The 22,218-nt window shown below is 43.9% G+C and overlaps 1 protein-coding gene across 1 annotated transcript in view; it reads right to left on the bottom strand.

Moving 5' to 3' along the window:
• LOC147666252 (phosphatidylinositol 3,4,5-trisphosphate 5-phosphatase 2-like) overlaps nt 1–22,218 on the bottom strand; it is a 420,611-nt gene that overhangs the window by 125,910 nt on the left and 272,483 nt on the right. Inside the window, exon 24 of the mRNA XM_086949195.1 lies at nt 7,302–7,389. Within this exon, the coding sequence (XP_086805321.1) occupies nt 7,302–7,389 (88 nt within the window). The remainder of the gene's footprint in view (nt 1–7,301; nt 7,390–22,218) is intronic.

Consider the following 22,218-nt stretch of genomic DNA (forward strand, 5'->3'; position numbering starts at 1 on the left):
ATTACTATTATGCACTGAGTGACTAACTATTCTTGTACTATTTTTTTTAAACGACACCTTTTGTCCTCTGTATAGTTTTCATTTGCTTCAACCGCTGAGGTGGCAAGCATGAGGTTCTAATAAGCAAGGTCACTGGAATTATACTGCAGGAGAGGAACAAATTATGCAGCAGGGTTGACTGAATAATGCAGCAAGAAAAGGCAAATTCTATGGCATAATGCAGTGCATTTTGTGATAGTATTTCTTTATTATTTTGCCATTTTTACGCATACTAACACTGTAGTACCAGTTTAACAACCAAATACAGCAATACACAACTGAAAGCTGAACAGTCAACCTTTGCAAAATGCCTTCCACTTTGTGGCAACATGTGCCATCTCGCCTTTAGTAACATTTGATCTGTCTGAGCTAGAAATGTGTTTTTTTAATCTGAACATTATGAAGCAAAGGATGGATTATGAGGCAAATGTGGCAAATCCATAATTACATGGAAAACGCTGCAGCCACAAAATTGCATAATCATAGTGGCCCTGCTTGTGGGTAAATGCTGAGAGATGACATGCAATGAGTTAACCTGGGTAAACCTTATGGCAGGAGACCCATAGGATTACTACTACTCTTTGTAAGCTTCAAGAGATGAAAAGAATGGGGTTCTTGTGGGTACCCTTTGTGAGGTCACAACTACAGCGTTAAAGTGAGGGGTACCAAGCATGGGGTTTTCTTGGGTACCATTTTGTACATGAAAGGATGGGGTTTGTCTGGGAAGATTTGAATAGATGGTGCCCGGGAGGTTCTCCCAAGTACAGATTAGGAGGTGAGGACCACAGTGTTGGTCTTTGTTTGATATGACAAGTGTCATATATAGATTCTTTTAACACCTTGCGTGCTCATGACGAGCTCAGCTCGTCATGACCGCCACAGCGCTCATGTGCGGGGATAATTCCCCTGCTGTGCTGAACGTTCTGTGGAAACGGGCGTGGTCATGACGAGCTCAGCTCATCATGAGCACAGCGAAACCGTCCAGCGTGACGAGCTGAGCTCGTCACAAGCACCGTGACACTGAGCGCACCCCCCCTCCTCCCAGCACGGCGGGGGAATTAGCCCCGCGGCGAAGGGTTAATGAGGGTTTGAAGGATGGAGACCCTGCTGGTCATCTGGATACACTTGAGGAGGTGAGGACCATTATGTTGTTCTATGTTTGCTATCAGAGTTGTCAAGAATGGGTTCTTCTGACAAGGTTTTGCGAGATGGAATAGAGGTGAGAGGTGGTGATTGTGAGTTCATCTAGCTACACTTTAAAGGCAGTAACTGTGGGAGTTCCTCTCGGGGTTGGCTGAGAGGTGAAGAGTTTAGGCTTGCTCTGGTTACTTGTTGAGAGGAGGTGAGTATGAGGGTTTGTGGGTTTACTTTGCCAGGCACAGTGAGAAGTGGAGATCTGCAAGGTAATGTTTTAAGGGTGAGGGATGGAGACCTTTTTTCCTCTGGATATCATTTGACAGATGGTTGTCTTGGGGCTCCTCTGGGTTCATTTTGAGAGCTGATAGCCATAGGGTTCTTCTGTGTTGGTGATCACGACCCACCTATATGTGCATTACAGAAGAGTTCTTCAGGGCGCAAAAGTAAAGTGACGAACACCGAGGTCTTCTGTAGATAGGTGTGAATAAGGTAACCACAGCATTCACGCTGCTACACACGGACAGATATCAAACGCAAATGAATCCTGGGTAGATTGACAGATGTTTGCCCTAGGAGGATAGTCTGTGGAAACTAAGAAAACTTTAGCCTACCTTGCCAGAAAAAGGGCTAGGTTCATTTTACAGGAAAGATCTTTGCATGGTCTAGACACTTAAAATTTAACTGGAGCAGTGGCACTTTTCTTGGCTCAAAATATGCAGGCAAGATGAATGCCAGAAATGGACACCACACAGTTTGAACGGTACCATATCTCCTGTCAACTTGAACCCTCCATGGCCCAACTCAGGGATCAATCCGTGGATAATACTCAAAATATATGGAAAAAACTGGAATACTGCTAAACTGGTTGCCCACCATGAGTAGCGCAGTAGGGTGGTTCCGTGCATAGAAGGCGACAATGGTGATAGGCACGCTGACACTAAAGAAACAGTTGACACCTTTGTGGCCTACCTGCAGGCCCTGTACACACTCTGAACTCCTTCCGCAGCAGAGGAGGCACACCCACTTATCAAAGTCCTTGTGGTTAAGTCCTTGCTACCTACACATCAACAGGATTTAGACGAGCCCATAATTCTTGGTGAAATCTGAGAGACCCTTATTGGTACTGTCTGGGAAAACACCAGGCTGAAACGACTTCCCTGTGGTATTTTATAAAACGTTTCTGTTGCTAGTCTCCTCCCACCTACACTCACTGCTGGAGAGAGTGAGGTATGTGGGTGATGTGCCACTGGACTTGTGCGGGGCAAAAATCACGGTGCTGCCAAAACCCACTAAACCACTAAAGGCCCAATGTAGGTAATCTCAATTTACCGATTCTTAAATACCGAATTTTTACCGATGCGGTATTTAGGAAAATAATGGGCCTCTCAACTTACGACTGTTAATGATTCGATGTTTGGGGATGGGGATGACCCAGCATATATACTAGCTCTGCAGTGGTTTTAGGACACCCACCCAATCCATTTCTTATGCCATTCCACTACGCTCAGACAGACACCTTCCTGAGGACACTACAATGGTTTTCATGGTGAGGCACAAAGCACTAACTCATATGGGGCCATATGTATCATCAAACTATTTTGCATTTCCTAAATAGCGAAATTTAAGGAATCGCTATTTAGGAAATGCAAAATGATATGTATCAACAAAATCGCTTTTTATTTGCGATTCCTTAAGCTTCCTTATTTGCGAATTCGCATTTTGCGAATTCGCAATTAAGGAATAATTTCCAAGGCATTTCTATGGGCCAGGAGGCCCATAGGAATGAATGCAAAATAATTCTCAAATTGCGAATTCGCAATTTGCTAATCGCAATTTGAGAATTATTGCAGGGGTGTCTCAAAGACACCCTGCTGCACCCCTGAAAAGAACATGTGTGCATATGGCGCACATACATGCCCTATGGGCATGTGTGTGCATCATATGCCACCTTTAAAAATGCCAATTTGTGCATTTCTGGAAGAATTCGCAAGTTACCATCAACTGAAAGTTGGTGGTAATTTGAGAATTCTTAAACAAAATTCACAAGCTAAAATTGCTACATACATAGCATTTAAGGAATCGCAAATTTGCGATTCCCTAAATGCTATGGAAAAATAAGGAATCGCACAAGTTTGCAATTCCTTATTTTGGGAATGTTTCATACATTCCAAAAAGTGCAAAACTGGCGTTTGCGAGTCGCAAAGGCTGAAATTCTGCGAATTTCGGCCTTTGCGATTCAAAAACGGCTTGATACATATGGCCCATAGTCCTGTATAAGCAAATTACGTTTGAAACTCCCCATTGGCAGGGCGACCTACCATCGACCGTCAATATGGCTTTGACATTTAAAGCATGGCACTCCACTGGTATTTCCCGCCTCAAGGACATTTGGGGAGGAGACTGCATTAATCCCTTTGCCACCGTAAGCATCGCACATATTGTATGAATAAGTCTACATTTTCCGATTCCTTCAACTGCATCATATGCTCAAACCCATGCAATCCCAACTTGTACGCCCCCGGAATATAACCCTTTGGAGTCTAAATTACTTAGAACCGCTGTGAAAAGGTGCTATCTCAAGGTTATATCACTCATTCATTGTCAACTCCAGAGACCTGTTAACTAGTTGCTGGTTAGCTGATAAACAGACCTTGGTGAGCTTGAGGATGACAAAGGGAGGGAGGCCAAGATGGCTTTGCTCACCCTACCAATCTTCTCCTGTCAACGCCTCATTCAGTTTAGTTACTTGCATCACACCTATTATAGCCCTGAAAGGCTATCTAAAATGAGACGGGAGACTTCTTACATTGTACTACATGCCATGATGAGAAGGGTATCTTAAGCATACAACCTGGGACTGTACCCCTATATAATACCTTACTGAAAAGGGAATCCATTGCTGCCTTGTCACGGTAAAGAGTCAACTGGTGCCTTTGCAACCCAAGGTGGCCCTATTACGGCTGTGTGAGGAGACTGATGGTAATAGAGCAACTCCTGACATTGAAACCGGTCCTAGGATGCTTGTTTTCAGTCCAAGAAGGACCTGGCCTGGAAGTTCGGGCTGGACTGTTCCCATTGGGCGCAGGGTCAAGGCTTATTTGCATATGGCTGGGTCCAAACTGGAATGGCATGGTGAGCAAAACAACAATGGAATTAGGCCCAGATCTCTGTATTGGGGTGAATGTTTGACAATGTTCTGCATTCTGTCTATCAATTGTTCTTTTTGCATTTGTCACCCTGAGTGGGACGGGTATGCCCAGACGCGGGTCCTGTGCTCTCCATGCCACTGGAATCAAGCTATCCTGGCTGAAGAGGATTGAAACCCCAAAACCGGTCCTAGGATGCTTGTTTCCAGTCCAGGGTGGACCTGGCCTGGCAGTTTGGGCCCGACTGTTCCCATTGGGCGCAGGGTCAAGACTGATTTGCATATGGCTGCGTACAAACTGGAATGCCATGGTGAGCAAAAAAACGATGGATTCAGGCCCAGATCTCTGTACTGGGGTGAATGTATGACATTGTTATGCATTCTTTCCATCAATTGTTCTTTTTGCAGGGGTACTGATCACCAAAAGAGACATAGAAAGGAATTGGGGGGTCAAAGCTTTGCTGCGAAACAGGGCATGGCTGACGGTCCTCCGTTGTAATTGGTTTATACTTAATGGGGATGCCATGGAAAGTTGACAAGGTTTGGGAAAGGTGGTTGGAATTGGTATGATACACATGATATGCACACCTTGGGATAGATCTATGCAAAGAGTGGTAATGTCATATGACCACCCATCAGCTACATTAGACAAGCATTTTGCCGAACCGAACACTCAGCACCCAGGGAGTACATCAAAGCTCCCTTTTCTTTCCTTTTCTCTTGAATCTGTACATAGAACCTCTAACCACTATTCACCCCAAAATCAGTGAGTGCTCCAGATGTCTTGGGGTCACCATTGACAAGTACCTGAATCTTCTAGCTCACATGAATGACATAACGGCGAGTGCCCAGCTGAAAATCCTAAAACCAATAAACCATTAATTTTGGATCTGAAACAGATGGTGCAAACTCTCATCAACTCTAGGCTGGACTATGGCAAATACCTACTTACGGCATTCCCAAGATGCACCTGGCTCCCTTGAAGGCAGTCCTACACTCTGCTGCTGGACTTATTTCAGAAACAAGGTGTCTCAGTCACATTTCCCCAGTGCTCCTCGCCCTGAACTGGATATCTATCCAACTTAAAAGCATCTTCAGCATTTCTTGCATTACCCACAGAGCCGTGCATAAGGGCACTCCAGAATACATGACTAAGAAACTCAAACCATCTGGTGGTTGCCGTGCCACAAGAAGTGCAAACTCGCTCCAGCTAGAACGACCAAGATTGAGGAAACAACTATCTCCTGCTCCTTCTCCGGGAAGCAATCCAAAGTTTGGAACTCCGTCCGCCCAGAGATTCCGACCCACAACCCTTTGAATCTTAGGAAAGAGATCTGAAAGCCCACTGGTTCTGGGGATACCTAATGAGCTAGGAGCTACACTCTTCGCTTTTTCGCAGATATGGGTTTCTGTTGTCTTTAACCCCCTCCAAACTTACTCCACAAATTTTGTTTTCCTGGTCTCACTCGAAGAGAACTGTATGCTGTATTCCGTCATAAGACTGATTTTCGTTTGATCCAAGGTCTCACCCCCCTCCAAACCTACTGAGTAAGCTATATCTCCTCTTGTCCTCCAAAGTCTGCTAGAACTGACCCTGTGCTTTCGGAATGATGTATACATCAAATTACCCTAGCTGTTTTGTGATGGTGATTATGTTACTCTTTTGCTTGTCTATATGTGCTTGTGTTTATTGTGTTGTGTGTAACTTGCACTGTTCCACTGTAAAGCTCTCTGACACCCACATTCTACAGTATGTTCTATAGACATCTCTTAAATAATTAAATAGTGGGAGGTTACACTCTATTCCCTTTTTAGGTCTTGCCTGAAGCAGCGCATGCATTATATACATCCTCACTTGCCAGAGATATTTTATACAAGGGGCTTGCAGCCCGCCCATTGTTTAACATTCGTTGGCTTCACTGTCACTCTTTTCTGCTGAGTTCTAATTAGCCAGCGTGTGCTGATTTCACTTCCTCTTCTTTGGGGTGGAGCATGGACCAAGTACAGATTACTTGAGTTTGATTGCTGTCCTTCCGCTGATCATGCTGCGATTGAGGAACTACTTTTATTTATCTTCTTCCCAGTAGTCCTTGTTGAACCGCTTGCCATTTGGAGCTATGTTTTACTATACCAAAGGCACTTCAAAATAGAACGTATCTCCTTTGAAATTGATTTTTATTGTGACAACAGGTGTTGTCTGCTTCCAAATGTATTCTCACTAACACATGGGCAAGGGTGCAATTGCTTTCTTTATGTGATAGAATGTTTTTTCCAGATGATATATTTTTTTATTTTTCATGCAAGGTGAGATTAACCCCTTCCATGCTGGTGACGAACCCCAGCCGTCATGCACTACGGTGCTCGTGTGCTGATGACGGCTGGGGTTCGTCATGGCCCGCCCGTGTTCTGCCACACACGGGGAAAATCACGGCCGCACGGAAGGGGTTAAATGGTTTGTTCAGAATCATAGGGCTGTTGATCTAAGGCCTAATTAGCATTGGAAAAGCTAATAGGTCTCTCCTTTGAGACTATTGACTCTGCCATTGAATTTTGTTCTTGCTGTACAGCATGTGCATTGTCGATTTTAGCGATGATTTGTAGAACTGGTTTAAAGCAGTATGGCTGCTATTCAGCATGGCTTAAAATAATCATAAAAAGGGACTATGATGCATACAGCACTAACACACTTTAAAAAAATGTGCATTAGTCCTGGCTGCCTGTTAGCGCTTTAAAAAAAATGGTTTCAGGTACAAAGCAAAGCATCCACGCTGCTGTACAGCCGGAGTACAATGCACTGACAAAGCCAATAGGTCTCATAGGCAAGACCTATTGGCTTTGCCATTGCTTGTCTGATATATGCCTCTTATTTCTTAGGAAAAGGACATCATCACTAAAGAGTGATGTAACTCCCTTGTAGTTGGTACACCAGACTTTAGTTTAAAGTTCAAAGATCACGCCTAGCACTTGCTCCTCGTCTCACCTCACAACACGCGGAGTCGGGCTGCAGGCATCTTTCGGAGATCTGAGCGGTTGAGACTCTGCATCGTCCTTTTCTAAACTGATCCAATCTGGGGACATCAAAGATGACAGAGGTTAGTCTTCAACGTCAGAAGGGGTGTCATGATAACTGGACATCAGATGCACCAACTACCAAACAAGGGTTTGAAGTCCATAAGATGGAAAGGTTACTTAACTGAAATACCAGCTCTTAAGCTTGGACATCTCTTCAATGCAGATATTCGTGCTACAAATTCTAGACATACTGGATGGAGGATCAAAAACACTGACCATGTTTATTGTGGCTTTTTTGTACCCCTGTGTCACTAGAAAGAAGTGCTGGAAGGGACTCTTTAATAGCAGAGTCATTCCCATAATGGCCCTTGGAGTTATAGTAGATCCATTTATGATGGCAACACAGTAGGCCCTCTTCCATCCCAGAGAACTAGTGTTACCGGATATTAACTCTCCCATCTCCAGTACGAGATTTTCTCCAGACTCGCATGAAAGATGTGAAGAGATTTCAGGGACGAAGTTCAAAGATTGTAAGTTGCGTTGCAAGACAGAACAAAGGTAAAACTTGCACATGTAGAGATGGAGATAGTGGCATCCGGTTGCTTCCATGAGTCAGAAGCTGATGGCTCACAAAGCGTAGTCGATCATCATGGACCAATTCCACTCGCAGAATAGTTTTGATTTCTCAGGGAAGGTGCAAACCTTAACAATCACCGCTTTATGACTTCTCGCATTAGTTAATGAGCTTGTAGTCCCCAAACCTTGGAACATCCACTCGCTAGTGCTACTCGATAAAACACTCACTGACCATGAGTGCAAAAGGTTTATCGTGAACTCCTTCTATTTTCAATTTCAGGGAGGAACAAGATTGGCTCCTATTGTGGGGCGGAAGCGAGAGAAGAATGTTCTGACCAGATTAGGGAAATGGCACAGTTTAGCAGATAGCGACACTCAAAGGCCACAGTTTAAGTAAGACATGAGAGGTCACACTGCAAGGATGGGTCAACAGAGAAACCTCTTTCAGCAACATACAGAGATCAGATAAGTCTGATACCTTTACCACATCCTGGGCACCCCAGCATGCACAGCTTAAAATGGTTCTTATTTATTTTTAAACTTTCTTTGGCGATCCCGCACAGGTAAGACCAATGGCTGCCCGGCAGGGATCCATATTACATGGACCCATCTGTGCCCACCATTGAATGGGATACATCCTCAGTGAAGTGCACAAGCGTAGGCCCTGGACTGCTAACCAGCCTAGCAAGGAATAGATGCTTAAGGTGCATTTGTTGAGGCGCCCAAACTAAGAAGATACTGCCTTGAAGTTCATTTTGTTAGAGGTCGTTCACTGGTATCCATTTTTTAACCCATTTCTTGACAGTGTACAGTCTTCTCAAATGCACCCAGGAGTCAGACAGGATAAGAACTGAAAGGAGCTGGAAGTGTTGCAGGCACTTTCCACTTCTCTGCACAAATGTGCTTACTACCGCTCTTAGAACTTTCCCAGGCTGAGCCCGGGGGCTATCGTTTGCTGATTCAGTGCCTTTGGCACCCACCAAAATCTTTAGGAAATGATGTCATGGATAATGCAGCATCCCTGATGAGTCACTCATTGTAATGTATGTTGTTGTTATAACCTAATTTTTATTGGAAAACAATGTTAATGCTACTGAGATTCACTTCACTCTCCATGAAAGACGTCATCATACTCCGAGATGCCACGCAATCAGGATCTTTGGCTTCAACAGTATCTCAGATAAAACTGCATTTACCTTTTGGCTCAGATTGTAAGGTTGAAAATAACCCTTTTATCTTCTCATAATGAACACACGGACAAGAATCATGCTTAAAGCTCAGTAAAACAATTGTTTTTTTCACACTGGCTTTAAATTGCAATCATTTCTGCTAAGCGATACCACCAATTTCGGGTTTTCCGGAAGATACTTGGAGAATTGACAAAAGATATTTTGAGATTATGTGGTTGAAATCTCTAACTCAACAATAAATCTGATTACCGAGCAATTTAAGGTTGATACCACAGATGTTCCAACTGCGAATCCCTCTATAAGGTAAGACAACCATACCCAATTAAATATGCATGGATCTTATAGAGATTCTCACAGATGGATAAATATGATCTCCTTAAGATCTCTTTGATTCATTCAAAATGAGACACAGCCAACTAGCTCAGGCCCTCCATGCCATAAGACAACACCAGCGGAATCATGTCTACATATGTCATTATCAACACTTCAGACTTTTCACGCCTTAACTTGAAAATAAAGAAAGGAGACATAAATCACCTGAAAGAGTAGATGCTACCTGTTGATTCGCCTGCATCCACCAAGACAAATTAGATGACAATGGATTGCAGGACATGAATATTCCTTCTATGGCTATCAGAGAAGCAAAGCATGACTTTTTGCTTTTTTTCTTAGACACTATCATTATTAAAGATTTTGGAATATTTACTTTCTACCTATTTTACCATATGGGGATTTGCAACGGGGTGGATTTCCATTACAATCCAACTCATGCAAGGAAGATGAATACCAAACCAACAATATACACTTTAAGGGAAAAATCGTGACAACTGAACTTTGGTGAGAAGGGATGCACTTGGCGGAAATAAAATGGCTAATAGGAAAAATTTAAGGTAACCAACCTCTGTGCTGTTTTTTTCTGTACCTCTAATTTTTGAGTGAGTAAGTTTAATAATAAGGTGCTCTGTAGAAATAATATTGTTGCCACTGGCCCACACCGGGAGAGAAACAGATTCGGCTTAGGAGATGATTTGCCAGAAGAATCAATCAGTATATATCTTTCTGATTTGTGATAGAGACCCTATTCATACATTTGAATCCTAAACTTCTCCCCTCCAGGAAAAGGATATCTGAATTTGAGTAATACAGGCTAAAAACATACTTAATTGCTGGTTTGTGGGCGGAAGACCATCGTAGCCTCAGATATTGCTGTCAGCCGAGGTGCACATTCTGTTAATTATTACTCAAATTGGGCACACATTTATAAATGTAATTTTATTTCTTTCAGACAGTGAAATAAGCAATACACTGAAAAACCTTTTGGGATGTTGTGTTGTGATTTTCAATAGCCGAGGGTCGCTGTCAGGCTGGGAAACCACCTTTAATTCCATATAATTATGATACAGGTATAACTAAGAAAAATGCTATTGATGATGGAAAGTCGAGCATCCGACACCAAACGGACATTGTTGGGGTATCACCTGGTAGGCAGCCGCTTCGCCCCGCTATATTCCACAATTGAGCCCAGAATAACAGCGCCGTCAAGTTTTATATTGAGTGTGGTGGATAACACTTTGAGAGCTCCGACACCAAAGAAATAACCAAGACAAGGAAGATTTTTTTTCTGATATGCCACTCTATACATTGATGTAGAATTGATTATCAAGCTGAGTCTGTTGCATCAATGACAATGCCTTTACAAATATGTTTCAATAATGCATTTATGCATTCTAAGGGGAATGCACAAATGAAACAGAGTAAATTCAGTTAGAACAGTATCAATGGGAAAGGAAAATATTTACAAAACAATTGATTGTTGCAAAGATGTATCAACTGAGTGCCAATACCATCTATTTCCTCGCCACCTTTCCATCCTTTGTATGTTCTGCTTACAAAGCGATATCTGTTAAAAAAAATATATCAAATAGACGAAAGAAAAACATCGACTAATCAGATTTTGTGTAGACAAAAGATATATGCATTTTGAATATGATTAGTAAGTAGGTTTCAATAAAAACCACGGCCCTTCCGTTATGTCCCAGCTCAAAAACTGAACTGTTAGGCTAAGAATAGACACTCATTTTTATGTATCGACTGTCAGACAGCGATAGCTGTCTAGTTGCAAAAGACCTTTTGTGGGTTGTACCAAGATCTCACAGTGGGCGTTGAGCCAGCCCACTGCTTTCATTGGTGGGCTTTGTTGTCACTCTCATTTGCTTGCTTGTTATTCGATGGCTTTCCTGCCTCTTCCTTCCTCGCTCTGTATTTGTCCCTCCTCTGCAGCATTGCCATTTCACCATCCTTTTGATGGGCTAACCTGTATCCTTCCATTGGTCACTTTATTGAACTATGGGCCAGTTGTACGACCTTAGTATTTTGTGACTCGCAAATTGCGAGTCGTAATTTGCAAATCACGAAATGTTATGTACAACAGTGTCTGAGACACTGTTTGTGATTCCCAATGGAGTCACAAATTGCATGCCTCATGAATATTAACAAGTCTGTCGCAATTTGCGACCCCTTTAGGAATGGCGGGCACCCCCAGGGATGGTGGCCTGCTGGAGCCCTTACCGTTTGCAAGAGCTTTACCACCCTCTGGTCAGAAAACATTCTTACATGGCTTGTGGGGTTACTATTAGGAAGGGAACTCCCCTTGCTAATAGTGAGTCGCTACACACTATTTTGCGAGTCTCAAATTATTTCCGACTCGCAAAATAGTGTTAGTACATGGTCCACAGGATTTTTGTATGCGCAATGCGTCAGAAACCCATTTGCGCGTGCAAAAATCCGTCGTACATCTGGTCCTATGTTGTTTTTTCTTTTCGGTAAGGACTCCAAGAAAGGGCATGTGTTTTCTGGCTCTCAACCCCTGGTGCTTCTCTGCGGCCAAGTACCATTCCAGCTGTCTATGCTGCTTTCTCACTCACATGCTGCTCTTCCCCTCCTCCCCCAACATGGCTTTATTTTTATTTTATCCCCCTAGTCCCTGTTGCTCCCCCACACTGTGCAGACATTTTTGTTTGCATTGTTTTGGAGGGCAGCTGCTATTTGCTGCCACATACAATGCTTCACAAACATGATGTTTTATTTGTTTAATCTACTGATCTACGTTAAATCCCTCTTCTTAGATTGGTCAATAAAAAAGAAAATATTATGGTAAAAGAACCTGTAGAGCGCATAGCTGCCTCAACAAAGGGGCTTCCCAGCACTCACCCCACAGCAAATGGTACAGGAACAATACATAGAGCAAGGGAAAGAGATGAGGAGAATGGAAGCTAGTTTGAGAAGAGAAAAAGTATTGAGCGAGTTCCTTAAGCACAAATGGTTCTGAGTTGTTGTGAGGGAGGGGCAGTTTATTCCATAGGACAGGGCCCAAGGCTCGACAGGAGATTCCTCCTGTTCTTACCCTCTGAACCGGAGGAACAATGGCCAAGTTAAGATCGGCTGACCAAAGAGGTCTGGATGGCAGGTACGGGGACATAAGGCCGGCAAGAATGGGGGCCCCTTGAGAGTGAAGGATCTTATGAGCAATGCAAAGGGTCTTAAACTGGACACGCATGTCCACAGGAAGCCAGTGGAGCTTCTGGAGGAGCCCGGTGGCGAAGCAACATTTTGGGAGAGAGAAGAGCAGCCCCGCAGCAGCATTTGGGGCAATCTGAAGTCTTTTCGGGACTACTTTCTTGGCTCCTAGGTACAGGACATTGCAATAGTCTACACGGGACAGGATTAGGGCGTGAACAAAGGTCTGCCTTGTTTGGGAGTCAAAAAAGGCAAAAATGGGTTTAAGGCTTCTTAAAAGACCAAAGCAGATCTCTGTCAGTGATTTGGCTAAGGCCTCGTAGGCAGGAGTGTCGTCCATCCATACTCCTGGGTTCTTAATGACCAGTTTGGGCTGGGGGGGGGGGTTCCGAGGGTGACTGGCCACCAGTCGTCTCCCCAAGTGTGAGCGTGTTTGCCTAACAGAAGTATCTCAGTTTAATTGCCATTTAATCTTAAGACAGTGGTTATTTACATAGAAACAGCAGGCATTCGTTTCAGAAAACTGGCCTTGTCTTGTGTTGCGTCCTCTGAAAGTGAAAGAATGAGCTGGGTATCATCTGCATTTGATACCAGCGAGAGCCTGAATGATTTTACAACCTGCGCAAGTGGATGGATATAGATATTAAATAAGGTAGGGCTCAGTGTAAATGGTGTCCAATCTTTCTTGTGGGACGGACACATATGGTGAAACATACAAACACATACGTCATAGTCATGCACATGCCTCCAGAATGACATGACCAGCAACAGTAGCTGCAATATTGCCCTTTCAATGCTTGTTTTTGAGGACGTGGTACTGGGCTGTTGCTCTAATGTATCTCCAATTAGTTGCTTCATTTTCAGATCCATTTTGCGTGCCTTGAAATTGATCAATGGTATCTGAATAAGGCTTCTTCTTGGCCATACAATATTGTAGCTGCAAGGATAATATCAGAAATTGTAAGAACTTGTCATTGGGAGTCTGAAACTTTGGGCCTACTGAGGACTTGAAATTGGAACAACAAGCAGGGGTCCGACTTTTATACACCGTAATCAGACAGGAGATTGTATCCACTGTCTTAAACTCCAGAACTGGTTTAGGGTGGAACTCCTGTCAAGTGTCCTTTCCAGGCTGCTCTCCAGACACAGCCTTTGTGGAAGGTGATGCTTTTTCTAGCAGGATTGACCCCACCTGGCCGCACCCACAACAGAGACACAAAATGGTGTGTGATTTCTAGACCTTGCTGTCATAAGCCAACTGGAATGGCTAATCAAGGAAAGACAAGAGGGCAGGTCTGACCTAAAGGTTACCCTCACCCTGCACAAGAGTCTGCAGTCCCACGCCTCTCTTACGCCATCCACCAAATGACAGCATTGAGGAAGACTGATCAGCAGCTCCTGTTCAAGTGAAAGGTCTAATTACATTTCTAAAGGAGTCCTGCCTCCCTGTCCCGCTCATGTCAGAGTATAGGTTTGCTCCCTCCAGCTTCAGGAATGTCAGCAATACTCTTCCACTGTCTGGAAAAACAACCTCACCTCCATCTTGTGCAAAGGCCTAGCATGGGGTATCCAAAATGCATCACACACCAAATGTCAAACAGCACCATGGTTTTCTTGGACCTGCACATTTATCATGAGGCAGGCCTCTTGAAGACGGAGACCCATTTCAAACCTACGGCCAGGAACTGTCTCCTCAGGTTTGACAGTTTTCACCCACGTCACCTGAGGGAGAACTTACCATACGGGCAGTTCCTTCGCCTACGTCGGAATTGCAGTGATATTGCAAAATACAAAACTCAGGCGAAGGATCTCAGTAAAAAACTGAGACAAAGAAAGTATCCTGACCAGGTGATCCAAAAAGAAATGAAAAGAGCTAGGAACAACAACTGAGAGGCCCTCTTGGAAGATAACCCACAAAAAGACAACCAAGAGGATAGAACAGTTTGTGTTACCACATATAGCCCAGTAACCAACCAGGTTGCAAAACTGGTCAACAAATATTGGCGTATACTTACAAGTGGTACTCTATCACTGGAGAAACCACTGTTTGCACACAGACGGGGTAGGAACTTGAAAGGCATGCTTGTTCACACAAGACCCCCTCCAATCAGAGAAAAACAGCCAAGATTACAAGGGATACAGGGCCCCAATCCTTGTGGCAACTGCAATAACTGTCACCTTACCAAAAAAAGCCAAACTCTTACTTTTTCCAATGGCACAAATTGGGAACAACGCACATTTACCAACTGCAACAGCAAGAATGTTGTATATTTGATCACATGTCCATGTGCAAAAGAGTATGTGGGAATGACAACAAGACCAGTGAAAGTAAGAATTAACAAGCACAAGAGTAACATTAGGTGCAAAAAGGTAACAACAAAAATGTCAGCCCACTTTCTTGAACATCAACACTGTGTCAAAGAGTTACAGTGGACGGTGATCGAACAGTTGCCTTCAGAGGTAGGACTTCTGGAAAAAGAACAACGGTGGGTGTTCCGTCTTGGGACCGATACCGCGGGCCTCAATGACTCCATTCCATGGAACCTGTTAAGATGAATATCACCGGGCCATCTCTTATTAACACTGAATTTCTGTAATATATGAGAAGGTCTTAGCTACATGCCTTTGAAGTAATCACTGAAAAAACCTCCTATTACTGTTACCATTGGGACCCTGAACCCCCAACATTTGCCCTTAGTGACATCGCCCTTTTCAAGAATTATCCTACTAATTAATAAGCTTATCTGTCTATTTAATTCCCAGTATCGAGTGTCTACATATGACTTACGAGAACCACACTCTTCAAGCATTCCTGCCCGCAATATTGCTTATTTATCAAAGTGCCCATCTTGCGAGTATTCCTCATGTTTTCTTTATTCTAAGCAACCATTTGTTATGAACATCGCTTTCGATCAGCATAAGAGCTTTTGCACATGCGCATTCAGATTGTGCTTCGCGCTTGCTCCATATCCGATCAGTTTAAGAACCTCGCGCGTTCATATCCGTCTTCGCGCATTAGCAGTAACATCGAAGACACCGTTCGATGCACGCATGCGCGACTCTTACCGACTTACCGACTTCTAACTCAGTCGGGCGCGCAATTCCGGATCCAAAGGCCAAGAAACTCCGTATTTGGGCAGCGTTCCGAGTCTCATTATTCAATTGCGTTCACTAGTATAAATAGGGCATCGGCACAACCAAACGCTCACTTCACCGGAGCAGCGTTGAGGGGAAGGCAGGCGACTAGCTTTGCAGTAACCGTGAGTAGCGCCATAACAACTAGTACTACTTTGGTGCTTTAGATAGTTTATGCCTTAAACAAACTAAATTCCACCAATTAATACTTTTTAGGTTGCTTTACTGAGCAGTATGGAAGGATCCCTCCCAATACCACGCATAGGCTCATGAGGTTAAATGTAAATGTAAATGTATTTGTGCTTGTATAGCGCACAGCTACCCGCAGTGGGTTTCCCGGCGCTTGCTTAGGGAACCCGTCCTGGTATTCCCCTGTGAGATAACCCCGGCAGGGTATCCGCAAGGTGAAAGCCAGGCATCCCGCCGCGAGGGGCCGTTGTGGAGATTAAGCAAGCTATTGCCCAGAGTCGCAGAGTGTGAACCCGTGAGTCGAGAAGGCACCAGAGCGAGAATTATCGAGTCCGTGGAATTATTGAGCCCAAGACCCACCGAGCCGGGGAATTGAACCCTGGTCCAGGGCCGATCTCAGCTTCCAGGTCTGCCGCCTCTAACCCCTGAGCCACACTTCTCCACAGTTATGAGATTGAGAACAATAAGTAAGCCTAAAAACTTGTCATCCTCTCCCTCTCTTTCCACCTAAGTAGGGAGAGGTTCTACACTGTGATTGTATGCCTCTATGTTCACTGTGTTTGTCCTTATAATATTTTCAAAAAAATCTTTTTTTGAATGTCTTTTTTTACAGGGTTTGTTGAACCTCATTTTGGGTTCTACCTATTACCCTTATATACTAAGAGAAACAGTTTTTTCCTTAGTTTTTTAACTTTAGACCATTGTGTTTATTGTGTCTTCTTTTTACAGGTTTTCTTCAACGCCAATTGGGCGCAACTGAACTCACCTACACATAAACATTGTTAGGTACATTACACATTGTTGTAATTTCTTTTTCAACACTTTTACATCTGCATGTGAGTAAGGTGAGGATATGTGCTTATCCTTGTCCTGAAGAAGGAGCCCCTGCGCTCCGAAACATGTTGACACTTTGAAGTGGTTGTAATACCCTAACACGTATACTTACAACCCTACTCTGCACCTTTTTAACAATACCAGCCGAGGACTTAATAAAATATTTTTTTCCCTACGTGCCAGGTATTTTTTAGTAATTCACCTTCACCTCACCTCGCTCACACTTTCCTTTAGAAACACACCCCCTCACATAGTTCACTACCTAGTGCTCCTACGTAGTCGTGAGTCGCAGCACGCCGCATCCCGTAGAGGGGTGCGAAGGCCCCGATGATGAAGCATGACACCAAGGGACCTGTTGGTGTGTGAGGGGCATTTAAACAACACTGTGTGTTCCCCATCACTTTAGGGACCACCACCACCTTGAGTGGATTCCATTTTGTTTATTCGCATTACCAAGGGAGACTGAATCCACTGACTCTCTCTCTCCCCTTTTTTGGTTTGTATCTTACACACACATAAATGCATGACATAAATCCAGAATGTCAGCGCTAGGAAGCAGGAAAGCATATAGTAGCGGAACTTTATATGAGTGGGTCAGTAGACCTCCACGTCATTGACACGGATAAAAATATCTAGTCAAAAATAGAATCACAACACCGGGTACGCTGCCACCACTGCTCTCTGTGCGAAACTCACAACAGGTTTATCTTTGCGTGCACAATGGAAACGTGCTCAGCCCAAACATCACGTATTCAACTAAACAACATCCACAATGGAACACCTTGAGGTCCCAAACCAATGGCACAGCAGAATTCTGCATTTAGCAGACTGTTTTGTCGTTCAACTTTTTTTCGTTTCCTAGTTATTTTTTTCTCCTTTTCCATTACTCTTTTTCGTCCTTTGTCTGTCCAAGTAAACATATACACTGTTGCAATCCACATGTAAGGAAAAAGCAATTTCCCAGGTTTCTTGTGTTAAAGATGGGCCTTCCGAACCCCCTTCAAAAACACGTACTAGAGCAAGAAAATACAGGGTAAAGGTAAGTCCATCGTCTTTGCCCTATGCAAACTACAAGCCCTTATACACAGTCAGGCCTGGACTGGCAATGCCAGGCACGGGAAATCCCCCGGTAGGCTGCCAGGGGTGGGGGCCGGTTTTTGGGCCGGAGGCCGGTTTTGTTGCTGGGTGGGGCGGGGGGGCGATTTTTTTGTAGTGCGCTCAGTAAAGTGGTCACTGCTCATTGCTGCGCTGGCTGCAGCAATGAGAATTCATTATTAGATCTGCTGCTGCGGGCGTTCTTTGCTGCAGCACTGTACTGAGTGCAGTACAAAGCCTGCGGGCAACCCGGCACGGCATTCACGTGACGTGGTGGAGTCACGTGAATGCAACTACAATGTGCGCGCCGCTTCACGTCCAGTGCAGGCCCTGTGTCTGTTAAGGAGCCGAGCCTGCAGAGGCAGGCAGCCTGTCGCACCAGGCTCTCCCTAGTCTGCCAACCTGATGCTCCTTTCGACCTGTAAAGAAGACAACAGGACGTATGTACTGGCTCCCTATGCCCTAGCGACCCGGCCCTTCGGTCCCCTCGGGGTCCCACAAGCAACTGCCCGCTCCACGATCACACTACAAGTGCAATCCTCCGTTGGCTACAGCCTCCCCCCCTCCTCCTCATCTCCCCTTCCTCCTCATCCCCCCTTCCTCCTCACCCCCTCCTGACATCTCCCGCCACAAGCTTCCACCATGTCCTCCTGCACTTCACCTACCCCGGGATCCTCATCGATCACTGCAGACCAGAAAAGACAAGACAGTAGCGGATGCTGGCCACCGGCTGCCTAGGGGCCCCTCCACCGTGATTACTGGCCTGCCCGCTCTTTTGTTGCAACAGGTTTGATGTGGCATATTTGAGATTTTGTATTTATTTCAACATGGTATTCAGTTTTCTTTTCAGCTGCACAGTCGAACGTTTTTTTTTCTTACATACACTTTGTGTTCTTGGCTTTCTTTGGGCACATTGGCTTATCTTTGTTATTTATTCAAAAAAAGATCTGAAAAATTCAGATCCAGAGAACCTGGCTAACTTCTGGAACATGACGCCTTAAGGTCTGTTTCAGAAACAGGGAAAGCAAACTTTTTCTTTATAGTCCCCTCACTCACCGGAGTTTCCTCACGGTGACATGCTTCATCATTGGGGCTTCTCAACCCAGCTGCGGGTTGAGGCGTGCTACGACTATCGCGATTGCGAAGGAGCACTTTTATCTGAAGACTATGTGTCGTGTAGTGTGATTTACTAGGGAAACTGGCTCTATTATGGAACACAGTGTCTAGTAAGCGTGTCAACTAGTTTCGAGCTGTACCCCACAGCTCTTCTTCAGGACTACAACAGGGTCCGTTTTGTTATGTGTTGGACCCACAGACCATGCCACAAGTGTGTTATTTACTTTAAAATATAGCCACAGATAATGCACGTAGGGTGCTCCTTCAGATATGGGGACCACTCGGTTTTGAAAAATGTGTGTGTGGAATGGGTGAAGGTGTACATACACTATCACTAAGGAGTTCACTGAGACACCAATTTAATGGAAAATGCTATTCTTGATATGATAACATCATTGGATAAATGGATTTTGTACCATTAACATTGGAAGTATTTTTTCTCCACAGATTTACTAAAGAATTGCAAAGATAAGAGTATGTATATTCTAATATTAATATAGGCATACCTTTCACTTTCTGTTTTTGTTTTGGAGTGGCACTCACAGGGCTGGACCCTGTTGTAGTCCTGAAGAAGAGCTGTGGGGTACAGCTCGAAACTAGTTGACACGCTTACTAGACACTGTGTTCCATAATAGAGCCAGTTTCCCTAGTAAATCACCCCATTTTTAATGTATCCACTAGGGGCCGGAATAAAGTTAGTTTAGCCCACTAGCAGGATATTTTTAATTCCTTCACTCCACTTCATTTTCCCCTTTCTCTCACACTACACGACACATAGTCTTCAGATAAAAGTGCTCCTTCGCAATCGCGATAGTCGTAGCACGCCTCAACCCGCAGCTGGGTTGAGAAGCCCCAATGATGAAGCATGTCACCGTGAGGAAACTCCGGTGAGTGAGGGGACTATAAAGAAAAAGTTTTCTTTCCCTGTTTCTGAAACAGACCTTAAGGCGTCATGTTCCAGAAGTTAGCCAGGTTCTCTGGATCTGAATTTTTCAGATCTTTTTTTGAATAAGTATTGCCGTGGAGGGCGAACCTGGTTGATCTCTCCCTCTACCTCCCCCTGTTTAGTATTTCATTATCTTTGTTATTATCACCTTGTATTTTAGGCTAGCCCTTCCTTGATCACGCAAACATTTTGTAACCTAATTTCTCAATATGGCTATCAAAATATTTTTACTACAGATGCTGAATCGAATAGGCTTCATACTATTTATTTTTTCAAACCGCGGTCCATGCACCATTTCTACATTCTATATGAGGTGTGGGTGCTTGATGGCTAAATGCACAATGACACATTTTTATTTTGTGTTTACTTTTCGTATCATTACTTTTTAAAGCCTTTTTGCAGATTGCGTTTCTACGCAACTGCTCATTGTTAGTGTACTCCTTGCAGGTGTTAAGACACTCTTTTGCGTTTTGTTATTTACATTTATTTATGCAAGCAATGTGTTTTGCATAGTGCAGTCTTACCACTTTTCACAGATACCTTTAAAAACCTGTGCCGCCTGTACCATGTACGTTCTCTGAACTGAGTGACCTTCTGTGGTCTAAAGTCAATCACAGATACTCCAACGGCAGCATGAGAAAAGTACCTTTAGAAAGGCTGTTTTCTCTGCATAGCAATATTTTTGCCTTTTCTGGCACGTATGTTTTGTATTCATCCAAGTCATGGGAATGTTTGTCCTAATCTGTTACTGTATTTCCCTAAATTACTGAATCTCATTTCAAAGGTCACAACCTGTCCTAATTTGAAAGTCAAATCCTGCAATCTAGCAATACGTAATCTCATCCCACCAGCCATCTCCATGAACTTGCGTACTGTCCTACCCTACCCCCAAATGATCACACCTAACTTCAGCTAATTTAATCCACTGACCTACTGCAAAGGAAAGGTGTGATTATTGAAAAATGTTGTTTGTTCGGGTAAAATACACTTATATAGAATAGACCATGGTTCATCACCAGTGAAGCAGCCCCCATCAAAAAATAGAGAGACAAATCAGTAGGAAGAAGTTATTACAACTTAGTTGATTGATGCCCGGTACGTTCTGTACTGATTGCCCCTCCTGGTAAAGATGAGGACATTACCCCAAAGTCTGACTGAGAAGACCACACTCACTGGATAGGGAAATATGAGCCACAGTCCTCTGAATCAGCCAGCCTCCTGAAAGAACAAAGAGTCTAGTGCAGAGACTACACCAGCAGTGGCAATCACTTGTCTCCTACTACCAGACAGTGTGAAAGGTCAGGTTTCTGAAAAAGGGAAGAAAAACACAAGGATAGCTGCATTTAACTGAATCCCAAGCTTGGTAATCAAAAGAACCAGACTGAAGAAGTGGAACAGAGACCCCAAAGTGAATCACAGTGCTTCAACAGTCCTCTAGAAGGATAGGGACCTGGGGCTGCCAGCTGCAGGGATGCAAGGTGAGGATACAGAAGACAGCACCTGGTTACAGACCAACGCAAATAGAGCAGATCAGGGAGCTGTGCTCTGATAGTGTCTTGGCAAAGCATTACACTTTAAATAAACGCAGGCGGAAAGAGTAAGCTAGAACCTTGCCCTGGCGTTAGATCCTGATGAAAACAATCCGGATAGTGCACACATGAGCACTTTTAGAAAGGCATATATATTGCAGCAGCAGCACATCTCCTGCATAAGCTCACTTGGATGACTCATTGTTTAAATATGCACTAGGGGGCACAAACGCCTTCTCGAATGCATACATTTGGTGCATGTAAATATTCAGGTGATAGAAGGTCATTGGAATAGATCAGGGATCCATACTGACAACAAAATGTCTGATTTAGCAACAAAGGGGAAAGCCTCTCAAAAACTGAAGTACAGAGAATAATAAACAGACACTAGGCTATGCAATATGCTGCCACACCTGGCCAGACCACGGTCCATAAGGCAACCAATCTGTCAGTTATTAAGAAAGAGTTGCAGCTGTTGATTCATAGCATTGATTCATATCATTCTGCCTCTAAAGATGCTGGATTTCAGCACACTGACAGCAAGCAGAGAGTCAGTGATGCTTTATTGTAAGAGTATGTAGATGTCTCTACCAAAGCCAGGAGAGACTACCAGAAAAATAAGTAGGCTTTCTTCATATCTCTGAAATCTTGGTTGAAGGCAACCCGTACTCAGCTATGTCAAAGACAGGCAGCTGTGGGGAGTGTTGATAATAAGTATGTGCTGGCACTTGTGTTGCATGAACCTAGTTGGGAAGCATT

The sequence above is a fragment of the Lissotriton vulgaris genome, unplaced genomic scaffold (assembly GCF_964263255.1).
Source record: "Lissotriton vulgaris unplaced genomic scaffold, aLisVul1.2 SCAFFOLD_568, whole genome shotgun sequence".
Classification (NCBI taxonomy): Eukaryota; Metazoa; Chordata; class Amphibia; order Caudata; family Salamandridae; genus Lissotriton; species Lissotriton vulgaris.